This window comes from Panthera tigris, chromosome A2 (genome assembly GCF_018350195.1).
Source record: "Panthera tigris isolate Pti1 chromosome A2, P.tigris_Pti1_mat1.1, whole genome shotgun sequence".
Taxonomy (NCBI): Eukaryota; Metazoa; Chordata; class Mammalia; order Carnivora; family Felidae; genus Panthera; species Panthera tigris.
In genome coordinates, this window is record NC_056661.1 from 9,039,323 (window position 1) to 9,051,261 (window position 11,939).

General features: G+C 57.1%; 2 protein-coding genes across 3 annotated transcripts; one reads left to right on the forward strand and one right to left on the reverse strand.

The window, feature by feature from the left end:
- Nucleotides 1–601: 601 nt before the first annotated feature.
- Nucleotides 602–4,155, reverse strand: TRIR (telomerase RNA component interacting RNase). 2 transcript variants are annotated; one of them, XM_042978270.1, is made up of 3 exons: nt 3,614–4,055; nt 1,328–1,405; nt 602–995 (listed from the first exon to the last, which is right to left on the reverse strand). In XM_042978270.1, exons 1-3 carry the CDS (start codon nt 3,962–3,964, stop codon nt 888–890), a joined length of 537 nt encoding a protein of 178 aa, XP_042834204.1. In that variant the 5' UTR covers nt 3,965–4,055; the 3' UTR covers nt 602–887. The 2 variants fall into 2 exon arrangements, with proteins under 2 accessions (XP_042834204.1, XP_042834205.1); XM_042978271.1 differs by lacking the exon at nt 602–995 and having other exon boundaries at nt 1,329–1,405; nt 3,637–4,155.
- A 1,301-nt stretch (nt 4,156–5,456) lies between these two features.
- On the forward strand, nt 5,457–11,784 carry GET3 (guided entry of tail-anchored proteins factor 3, ATPase). Its single transcript, NM_001290603.1, is given in 7 exon segments — nt 5,457–5,625; nt 6,466–6,613; nt 9,868–10,016; nt 10,104–10,254; nt 10,763–10,870; nt 10,960–11,157; nt 11,566–11,784. Coding segments are annotated over 7 exon segments (1,047 nt in total). The 5' UTR covers nt 5,457–5,464; the 3' UTR covers nt 11,698–11,784.
- The last annotated feature ends 155 nt before the right edge of the window (nt 11,785–11,939 follow it).

Genomic DNA, 11,939 nt, shown 5'->3' on the forward strand with positions numbered 1-11,939 from the left:
CTGTTTTCACACTGGCTATTCCCTCCACCTGCTTCCTCACTTCCCTCGGGACTCAGATCAGATGTCAAGGGAAACAGACACCCTCCCCCTAGCCTCCACCCTGTACTTCTTCCCAGTCACCTCCCAAAATGGCTTCCCCCTTTTTGTCTGTGTGTGTTTCCTTCCAGAAGGGCAGGAAGTGTACATGGTCTGTTCCATTCACTGCTGTGGCCCCAGGTCCCAGAAAACCCTGGGGCACACAGTAGGCACTCATTAAGTGTCTGCTGAATGAACAAACTGACAGCTGTGGCCCAGCCAGATAGGGCTAGGATATGATCCTGAACATGAGGAGCAACAGTGGGGGCTCCGTCAGGGGTAGGGGGAAACGGGTCCCGAGGAGAGTCCAGGCCAACAGGAGAGGATGCCCTCCTGTCTTCCCCGTGCTCCCCAACAGTCCCCTCACCAAGCCAGACCCAGGACCTGGTGCAGGACTAGGCCGTGGCGGGGAGGGGAGGCTTAGGGTGGAAAGAACAAAGAAGGCAGACCAAGCACACAGCTCCGGCACTAAGTCAAGTTCTTTACTTCCCAGAAGTGATGGCTAAGGGGGTGGGGTGGGGGGGGGTGTGGGGTGGGGGTGGGGTGGGATGGGGAGGAAGACAGAAAAAGCCAGAGAGAGCGAGGAGGTAGGAGGAGAGGGGACAGTAAACCACTGTTCTATGAAGTCTCAGGAGGCAAGTGCTCAAGGTAAAAAAGAGTCCTGGAGAATCGTCCGCGGCTGCGGGAAGCATCTCGATTTCCTTCTGTGTAGAAGTCCTTGGGGAGGGGAAAGGCTGCCGCCGCTGCCGCTGCATTAAATAGTTATGTACATCGCAGAGAGTCCCAGGCCGTAGGCAGGCGGGGGAAGGGGGTCATTTCACCAGGGGCCGAGTCTTATCATCATCGCCGCACTGATGGGCTTTGTACTTTTTCACCTCTGCCATGTACTTGGCCCACGCATCACCTTTACTTGTTAATACCTGCGGGTGGGGGGCACACAGGGGTTGCAAGGGGATACCAAGGAGGCCAGGGACAGGGGGTCAGGACTGTCCTGAGACAGCTGACACCCACCTTCCCCCAAGTCACCCTCAAGGTCCTGCGTTTGAGGTAAAGATATGCAGACTCAAGTTATCTGGGGATCCTGTTGAAAGCCCTCCTCCTCGCACCCGCACCCAGCACACCCACCCAAGGCCCCCAGGTGCTAGACAGAGAGGGAAAGGGCTCAGCAGCCAGGCACCGAGGCTGGAAGGGAAAGGCACGGTGAGTGGTGCCCCCCACCCCGCTCCCCCCCCCCCGCCCCCAGCCTGCTCACCTCATCCTCCGTCTTCTGCTTCTTGGCTACTATTCCCGTCTTGAGGGCTAGTTTGTTCCCGCCTCTGCGCTTGCCCACCTGGGTGAAGGGACAGAAGACTGCAACGGTTACAGGAGTCGGGCCCGCCCTTGGCGGCGCTGAGGCCCACTACACCTTCCTAGCCCGGCCCGGTGGCCCGTCCCGACGCCGCGCCCAGCTCCGCCAGCCGGCCGACCTGCGCAGCAATCAGAGAGGAGCACACGCGACTCTTAGCGCCTGCCCTGGGCCCATGATGCCCTGGCAGTCCTGGGCCCCTGGGCTGCCCTCCCTGAAAGCGAGAAGAAGCCCCACGTCAGTGGGGACAGGCTGTCCTCACTCTCCCTCCGGAAGCTTCCCCCTCCCCTAGCAGGGACCACACAGTCAGCAACAGCTCCCTTTACTGAGCACTCACTGTATGCTAAGCTCTGTGCCAAGTACTTGGGATGTGTCATCCTTCACTTCCACAGCTGCCCTACGGTGAAGGTTACAACCATCCCCATTTCACAGATAAGGAAACGTCTTTAAGGAGAGGGCCCTACCCTAGGTCCCGCTGGCAGCAAACAACGGAACTGGATTCAGGGTGAGATGGGTCCAAGTCACAGAGCAACATCCTTAACCGCCGAGCGACAGCGTCTCCCCCGCACCTCAACTGGCCCCTTTAAGAGCGCCCCTCCATGAATAAACGCAAAAGGCAGTGACAACCACTGTTCCTGTCACTTAACAAAGGGGTACTCAGCCTCCACCTCTGGTTCCTCCACCAACCCTAGGAACCTAGCTCTGAACACTTCCCCTCCAACAGAAGTCTCCCTCTAGAGCTCATCCTGGTCCTCCACCTGATCCCACCGACGGCACTTTCTGTGCCCACGTGCGGCAAACAGGTTTCACACACATCATCCCCTCTCTACCCCTCAACCAGGCATCAAGTGACCTGTGCTGCTGGGACTAGTCCCATGCACTTTTCACAAACGAACAAACTGAGGCTCGGAGAGGTTAGATCACCTGCCCCAAACGACACTGTTAGATCCAAAACTTGACCTCCAGTCTGTTACTCTCAAGCCAACATTTTTTTCTCCACACCACACAGACCTCATCTCTGAACAAATGAATACCCAGGCTGTGAATCAGCTGCTTGTTTTTCATTCTTCTTTTTGTTGTTGTTGTTGTTATTAAAGAAACTTGTCAGATTTTTTTTTTTTTTTTTTTTTAAACAGGCTCCATGCCCAAGGTCGGGCTTGAACTCTAGACCCTGAGATCAAGAGTCGCATGGCCTACCAACTGAGCCAGAGAGGAGCCCCCAGGGACTTGATCTTAATATCAGAAACAAAGCAAGCTCAGAGATGACCATCAATATAGCTGCCATATATTTAGCCTAGAGTTTCTCAACCTCACACTGGTGACATTTTGAGCTGGATCATTTTTGCTTGGGGTCAGGGGGCTATCCTGTGCACTGTAGGATTTGAGCAGCAGCTCTAGCCCCTACTCACAGATGTCAACAGCACCCCTCCCCCAGTTCTGACAACCCAAAATTTCTCCAGACTGCCAAATTGTGGGGGTGGAGGGTGGGGTGGGGTGGGGTGTTCATTCCCAATTGAGAATCACTGGTGGTTTAACCCTTCCTATAAGACAAACCCGGCACTAACCTCCCGGATGGCCTCACGGAACCCCCACCACGTCAGAAAATGCAATGATATCCGTTTTTGTAAATAGGAAATTTAAGGATAGGCCAGCCCAGATACTCCAGGAAAGCAACGATCTTGTCATGTTCAACACGGCATATCCAGCACCCAGCACAATGCTCAGCATAAGGTAAGGTGCTCAATAAATGGACACTGGACGAATGAAACTCAGGGAAATAGAGCAAATTTCCTAAGGTCACACAGTAAGCGTTCTGAGAGTCTCTAATCCACACAGCTCAGATTCCAGATTTGAATTTGCCCCCCCCTTCCCCATAGTGGAAGATGGTCCCATTATCCAAGTTCAAGTACCACTCAAATAGGAATCCCGGGATCCTGATTTCCCCCTCCACGGAGCGCTGTTTCGAATGCAATTCCCTGGTTCCCGGCCCCCGCGGGCGGGCTCCGGGGGTCCCCACCCCCGCCCCCCAAACCTCTCGTCGAGAATCCAGTTTCCGGATCCTTAGCGGGCGACCCGAACAGCCCCCTCATCTGGGCTGGAGGGTGGACCCCGATCCCGATCCCCTTTCTCGGGCCCCGAATCCCTCTGCCAAGGCAGGCCCTGGCGCCCGCCCCCACCCCCGCGGCTCCTTACGAAGCTGAGCGTGGGGCCCGGGCCGCCCTTCCTCTTCAGATCCCCAGGGCCCGCGGCGGCGGCGGCGGCAGGCTGGTCGGGTCGCGGCGGGCCCGGGGGCGGCTCCTCCTGCCGCTGCCGCTGCTCCTCCTCCATCTTCCGCTTGAACAGCTCCAGGAAGCTGCCGTCGTTGGCGAACAAGTTCACACCGCCCGACACCGGGCTAGAACCCGCGCCCGACGCTTCCTCGTCCCCGCTCTCGGGCGACGTCCCGGGCCCAGACTCAGCCCATCGGCTCCCGACGCCGCCGCCGCCCGCGGGGCCCGGCGCCTCCCGGCCCGGAGGCTCCGCCCGTCTCCCTCGGGCAGCCATTTTGTCGCCAGGTGCCGCGCAAAGGACTCCGGGAAGGCGGCTCCGGCCAGGCGCTTGGCGCCCGACTTGCCCCGTCCCAGGCAATGCATGCCGGGAAGAGCGGTCCGGCCCTCAAGCGTCCGCAGTGGGGGCGGAGTATGTGGGGCGGGGCGAATAAGGGGTAAAACCAGAAGCGACGAGCCCGCCCAGCCACGCGGGTTCTCATAATCCAGCTAGGTTTGGGCAGGCATTACGCATAGTCTCCCGGGGAATGGAGCCATTGTCTGAGACTGGGGCTGTAGCTGGCTCTCCGGAGTGAAGTTCCCGCTTGAAACTGGGGGCACATTAGCTTTCCGGGGCTAAGATCCCCTTCTGGCACCAGGGATAATCTCTCTGAGGGAAGGGACCCCATCAGAGACTGTGTACCCAACTGACACCTCGGAACCGAGGTCCCTATCTCGGTCTAGAGGACATATCTAGCCTGACCCCCGCCCCCGACTAGAAATGGGGATTTTTTGGGTTGTGTATCTGCCTCTGAGATGGAGCTCTCCTTTGGGAATGGGAACACAGCTGGCTCCGTGGAGCTGGGGTCCCCGTCTGACAACAAGGGTGTATTTGGGGGGCTGGAGTACTCAAGTGAAGCCGCGGGTATTTCTAGGCTGTAGTCTATCTAAGGTTAAGAGTGTTCACCAAGGGCCTGGGACCCTGCTGTATTCCTGCCCAGGACAGAGGTTCAAACAGGGAATTCGAAGGAGTCTCCCCTCCCAACAGGAAACAGTGCAAGAAGGTTTTCGGGAATAGGGTCCTTTCTGCGACAAAGAGTGCAGTTGCAGGTGTGGTCCCTGCCCTGGACTGCCCAGCACGGCGCACTGGACAAAGATCTGCGGACCCTGCCCACAACTGGAGTTGTCCCTCTAACCTATTTGCAGTCCAGGAACCTGTCTTCGGCCAACTAATCGGTTCGTCTGTGATTGGTTTGCGTCAAGAGCCAGGTGGCTCACAGCCAATTGGATAACAGAGGAGACGAACCTGAGGAGATATCGGGAACCAATTTGGAAAATAGGGAAAATGATCGACAGGGAGTTGAACCTATGGAGTCAGGCCAGGGCGGACCTCAGCTCTAACTTCTTGGAGAGGGCCTGGACTGGGTGTTTGGCTGGTTGCTAAGGAGAGGTTGGCGGCTACCGGGACGAGAAAATGATTGGTGAAAGTGAGAAAAAAACTGTAGCCAATGAAAGGAGAGCTAGGAGACCTGAGGTCCAATCAGTGAAGGGGAGTAGTCTGAAAAGTACCAATATGTCAACTCGGCAGGGGGAGTCTTTGAAGAAACATAGACAAAAGGGCGACAAAGTGAACCCTAGAAGCGGAAGACAATAGAAATATAGCTTCTATTATCTTCTAAAAGTCAGGCCATGAGGAAATTAATCCAGGCTCCTCGACTTGATGGGTATGTTGTAGGAAATTTCCCCTGTAGGTGCTTTTCATGGTGCGCTCCGCTTGATCACGTGAGCCCGTTCCAAGATGGCGGCAGGGGTGGCCGGGTGGGGGGTTGAGGCAGAGGAGTTCGAGGATGCGCCTGATGTGGAGCCGCTGGAGCCCACGCTTAGCAACATCATCGAACAGCGCAGCCTTAAGTGGATCTTCGTCGGGGGCAAGGGTGGCGTTGGCAAGACCACCTGCAGGTAAGGAAACTCCGGCGGGGGGTAGAGAAGACGGGTGGGATGTACCACTGGGCGAAGGGGAGGCTCGGGACTGGCTCTTCCACCCCAAGCGGGCAAGGGGGCTGGGCCGTCGTGTTCCCGATTGTCAAACTCCAGAAGTTACGTGGGGCAAATTGAAGATACTGCCGGATGCAGGCCTGGAACCCCCTGAGTTGGACCCTCCCCGTTGGGGTTCAAGGGCAGAACTGCATTGAACGCAGCGCACGGGAGCCAGGAGACTACTTAGGTGTCTTAATCAGCTGGAATGTACCAGAGTGAACTCAAAGTAGGGGGAGGGGCATCGGGGCGGACTATCCTAGTAGGGTGAACCTTGCCATTCCAAGGCCACGTGGGGGTAGAGGTGGTAGGCGGGAGGGGTCACGTGATTAGACTATCCCTGTCTGCTGGGAGGAGGGGGAGTGTCCCTGGGGCAAATTATCCTGAAGAAGTGGACTGAACCATCCCGAGTTTAGAGGGTAATGCAAGGGACCCCTTAGCTTAGTGTTTAGGGAGGGGGCACGGGGTCAATTTAGGCTAGCTGGACCGTGCCACTCCATACCAACAAAGAAGATGTAGGCATCAGGCCAGACCGACTCAGACAGCTGAACCTTACTACTGTAGCCACCCAGAGGGGTCAGTGGGTGAAGTTTGAGAGGGTCCCTCCACAGGAATTAAGGCTTGATTCTGCAGCTACCCATATTCCTCTCTCAAGGTCCCTGCTGATCAGGGTCCCCTGCCCCTGGGGCCTATATAACCCTTTGCAGACCTAGGGAGCAGAGGCTGACCCCTCACTCCCTGCCTTTTGACCTTTCCCTCGGCCAGCTGCAGCTTAGCGGTCCAGCTATCCAAGGGGAGGGAGAGTGTTCTGATCATCTCCACCGACCCAGCCCACAACATCTCCGATGCATTTGACCAGAAGTTCTCCAAGGTGCCTACCAAGGTCAAAGGCTATGACAACCTCTTCGCCATGGTGAGTGAAGCTGGGCTCAGCTCCCCACTCTGGCAAAGGCCCTTCAGCCCCTCTCTGTGAACACCCACCATCGGCTACCTTGTCCTGCCCATTCTGCATCATGTCTCCAATTTCACCCATTAACATACCCACAGGAGAATGAGTGAGGAATGTTTGCAGAGCAGAAAGGAGGCCGGAGTGACCAGAGTTTAGTGAACAAGGGGAGGGGAAGAAATGTCAGATAGGTCAATCACAGACACGTGGCATAGGATCTTACCAGCCACTGGGAGCAGTTATGTTTGATTCCAAGTTTAAATGGGAAGCTATTTGTTTTAAGCAGGGCAATGTCATGGCCAAATTCATTTTTCTTTTTCTTTTTTTTATAAGTTTTTTTTTTTTTTAATGTTTATTCATTTTTGAGAGAGAGAAACAGAGCACGAATGGGGGAGGGGCTGAGAGAGAGAGACCCCCCCCCCCACACACACACACACACACAGAATCCGAAGCAGACTCCAGGCTCTGAGCTGTAAGCACAGAGCCAGACGCCGGACCTGAACCCACCAACTGTGAGATCATGACCTGAACCGAAGTCGGTTGCTTAACTGACCGAGCCACCCAGGCGCCCCTCCAGATTCATTTTTCGAAAAGCTTCCTGTGGCTGCCGTGCCGAGAATGGATTGTAAGTTAAGGATGGAAGCAAGGAAACTAACAAGGAGAGTGGGCCAGTGATCAGGCTAGAGATGATGGCAGCCTAGACTCAGGGGCAGAATATTGGGTGAAGTGGTCACCTTTGAAATGTGTTTTGGGAGTAAAGCGCTGCAAGTCCTTGGTTGTAATAGATGGGGAAAGAAGTGAATTAAGTACATCTTTTAGTGGCTGCCTGGGCAGCTGGGATGGTGGCGGCCAGGAGAGAAACAGGTTTTGAAGGGACAAGTCAGGAATTCCATTTTGGCTACAGTGAATCCAAGGCATCCAGGACATCCAAGTGGAGACGTCCCAAGGATGGGATTCAAAGCAGTGTGAGTAGAGGAGAATGAGAAAACAAACTGCCCAGAAGCCCGGAAACAAACTGAGGTCATGTCAGCATTTAGGGTCCAGCGGGGGGAACAGTGAGGGAGGCCAGGAAGGAGCCATGGAGGAAGTGGGAGGAAAGCCAGGGATTGTGAGCTCCTGAATCCAGGAGGACAAAGGGACTCGAGGCAGGAAGGAGTTGTGGGCTCTAGCAGGCATATTAAGCTTTAGAGAGACCAGTCTGGGAGTGAGGGCGAGAGCCTGCCCAGAGTGGCTGAGCTGAGGAGGTGGGGACAACGATCAGCCATGATGGGGGCTGAGAAAGGGGGCCATTGCCGGAGGGAGACAGGGTGAGGGGTGTTAAGGAGGCTTTTTTTTTTTCTTTTTTTTTTGAGGGAGTGCTAGAGCAAGTTTGTTGGCTGATGCAAATGCTCTAACAGGGAGGGAGCAAGGATGCTGGCCAAGGATGGTCCTCAGGCAGGTGGGCGGCTGTGAGCCCCATTCAGCTCACAGACCCAGGACATAGAGGCAAGGTGTGGGGAGCCTGGGGAGAGAGGAGGGTGCTGGCAGCCAGTGGCTTCTTTTTCTTTTGTTTTTTTTTGGTTTTTTTTCCCCATTTTTTTCATTTTTTGAGAAAGAGACAGAGGGCGAGCAGGGGAGGAGCAGAGAGAGAGGGAGATACAGAATCCGAAGCAGGCTCCAGGCTCCGAGCTGTCAGCACAGAGCCCAATGTGGGGCTTGAACTCACAAACCACGAGATCATGACCTGAGCCGAAGTCGGAAGCTTAACCGACTGAGCCACCCAGATGCTCCAGTGGCTTCTTTTTTCTAATCAGGCAGAGCACTGGTCTCGGCAGAGAGCCAGGGGTGAATGGGACGGACGAGGGTTGAGGAGAAAGAAACTCCTGAGGGTTTGTCTGGCTTGAGTGCCTTTTGGAGATTCGTGCTCAGGAATGGGGAGCAAGGTGGGAGTCATTCGTCAAGTGTGTTTCCGCAATGTTCACCTCCGTGCAGCCATATCAGAGAGCTGGGAATGACCAGAGTGGGGATGTTGCCGGCGACAGAGGGAGAAGGGAATGTTTGCAGAGACACTCTGTGGAGTCGGGCTGGGTGGCTCAGTCGGTTGGGCGTTCGACTCCGGCTCAGGTCATGATCTCACAGTTCGTGGGTTCGAGCCCCACGTCGGTCTCCATGCTGACAGCTCGGAGCCCGGAGCCTGCTTCGGATTCTGTGTCTCCCTCTCTCTCTGCCCCTCCCATGCTCGTGCTCTATCTCTCTCTGTCTCTCGATAATGAATAAATGTTAAAAACAAAAAGCAAAAAACTTTTTTTAAACAAATAAAAAAAAGAATGCTAGCCGTGAGGGACACTGACAGTGAACAAGCAGGCAGTGGTGTGGGGACAAGGTGGCCTAAAGAGGTTTAAGTAACTGAGGTAGGAGGCGAGGAGGCCCAGGTCAGAGAGTCAGGCGCGGGAGCTTAGAGGTGGCCATTTAGTAGCAGTCGCTCGGTAATGGTGTGTCTGTAGCAGGTGATGGGTGGACAAGCTCCCTGCATGGAAATGACCTCTGAGGCCAGCGAGTTGGGGGCTTCACCGTGGGCCCTGTGAAGTCACGAAGTGGTGACATGGGAGGAGGGTGGAGAGGGGGGCACCGAATCCAGGGCAGACCGGAGACCCCAGGGACAGTCGTCCCTTCGTGGATCCCACATACGTGTTGAGGCCCTACTGTGTGCCAGACACTTCCAGAAGGTGCTGGGACATGGCAGTAAACAAGACAGAAAACTCCCTCTCTTCGCGGTGCTGACATTCTGGTTGGGGAGACAGGTGGTAAACGTGACGAGTAAGCCACGTCCGGAAGGGCTGGGTGTGGAGGAGAAATGAAGGCAGGACAGGGGGAGCTGAGGCCTCATTATGGGATGGGATGGTCAGGGAGGGCTCGTGTTCGAGGAACGATCTGGAGGAGGTCGGGGCCCTAGTTGGGGACCAGCCAGCCCAAGGGCCCAGCCGTGGGCTTTGACTTCCCTCTGGGGGGCCAATCACAGTTTGCAGTTTTCCATATGTTGGTGAAATAGTTTGCCCGTTGTGTGACCTCACAAGCCCTGCAGTGCCTGGAGGAGGGCCGTGGCACCTCAGGGGTGTCCCCAGCCGTGACCTGATGAAGGGATGTATCCGGGGCCTCCGTGGGCTCTCTCTGGCCCGGCGCCTGGGTCAAAGGCCTGGCGGCGGTGGCGGCGGCAGCCTGAGTCTTGACCCCTCGGCCTTCAGGAGATCGACCCCAGCCTTGGCGTGGCTGAACTGCCCGACGAGTTCTTCGAGGAGGACAACATGCTAAGCATGGGCAAGAAGATGATGCAGGAGGCCATGAGCGCCTTCCCCGGCATTGACGAGGCCATGAGCTACGCAGAGGTCATGAGGTCAGGCCCTGCCAGCAGGGGCGGGGCAGGGGGAGGGGGAGCTGGGGTAGAAGAGGGCACACGGGCCTGACCCTCATCTCCCCGCAGGCTGGTGAAGGGCATGAACTTCTCGGTGGTGGTGTTCGACACGGCTCCCACAGGCCACACGCTTAGGCTGCTCAACTTCCCCACCATCGTGGAGCGGGGCCTGGGCCGCCTCATGCAGATCAAGAACCAGATCAGCCCCTTCATCTCACAGGCAGGCAGGGCCCCGGGGCGTCCGGGCACCCCCTGTGTCAGAGCGTGCACGGGAGCCGTAACAGAGGCCTTTCCCACCCACGGCCTCTCGGTCCGCATTTCCCAGCGGAAGGGATGGACCTTCGCAGTGGGGTGGGCGGCCTGTCCCCCTGCCCCATAGGAGTCACGTCTTGCCCCACCCACTGAGTGCTCCAGACAGAGTTTGAAAACACGTATTCCAGAGCCCGGCGGCCCAGGCTCAAATGCTCTACACTCTGATGCGACACGGCTGTGTGACCTCAAGCAAGTCAGTTCGCTTCTCTGGGCCTCACCTTCCTTGTCCTGGCCACGGTCCCCCAGAAACAGCAGAGCTGGGTTGACACCCCCCCCCCCCCGCCGTGGTCTGCTCAAGGCCCCTTAATGCTGAGAGGTGTCAGAAATTGTTGTCCCCCTGGTGGTTTCTGAGTCCCCAGCTCAGGTGCCGGAATGTGCCCCAGGTAAGCCGTGAGCCTCCCACGTCTTCCCCACAGATGTGCAACATGCTGGGCCTAGGGGACATGAACGCGGACCAGCTGGCCTCCAAGCTGGAGGAGACACTGCCCGTCATCCGCTCCGTCAGCGAGCAGTTCAAGGACCCTGTGAGTCCCGGTCCGGGCTGGCGGTGAGAGGCTTGGGATGGGGACAGGGCCCGAACCTGCCCCTCACTGTCCACTCTCACGCCCCGCAGGAGCAGACGACCTTCATCTGCGTGTGCATTGCCGAGTTCCTGTCCCTGTACGAGACGGAGCGACTGATTCAGGAGCTGGCCAAATGCAAGATTGACACCCACAACATCATCGTCAACCAGCTCGTCTTCCCTGACCCCGAGAAGCCCTGCAAGATGTGTGAGGCCCGCCATAAGATTCAGGCCAAGTACCTGGACCAGGTGTGCATGCCCAACTGCCTGCCCAGCCCTCACACCTTTGACCCTGGAAGTTGGGGCCTGGCCCAGCCCAAGCAAGGCACCACCCATATTCTACTGCGTCCCCTGACCTTTTGCTCCATCCCGTCTTCTGACCCTCTGCCCCAGCCTCCTGCTCTGCACCCTAATTCTGGCTCTCAAGGACTGTAGCTGGCCTGACCTGGGGACCTCTGACCCTGGGGAGGGGGAGGTCCAGCCCAGTGATCTCTGACCTCACTGGGCTCACTCCCACCTATCACCCTGTGAAGCCCCTGCCCCACATTCTCCCCCAATCCTGGGCGGTTCCCAGTCCGACCCCTCCCACTGACCCACATTCTGTCCCTGCCCCACGGCCCTCTGACTGCTGCCATCTGCCCTATGCCTTGGCCACAGATGGAGGATCTGTATGAAGACTTCCACATTGTGAAGCTGCCGCTGCTGCCCCACGAGGTGCGGGGGGCGGACAAGGTCAACACCTTCTCTGCCCTCCTCTTGGAGCCCTACAAGCCCCCCAGTGCCCAGTAGCACTGCTGCCAGCCCCAGTCGCTGCCATTTCACACCCACCCTCCACCCACCCCCGCCCCCGGGGCAGAATTTGCACAAAGTCCCCCATAGTGTAGGGGGAGTCATTTGGGGGGTGGGAGGCGGGGAGGAGGTGTGTTCCCCCTGGTGGGGCTGGGGGGGCTGTAGCTGCCCCCCACCTCTCCCTGCCTCTCGCCCCTCAATAAAATGATCTTAAATCACTGTGGATGTTGATGTAGAGGGGT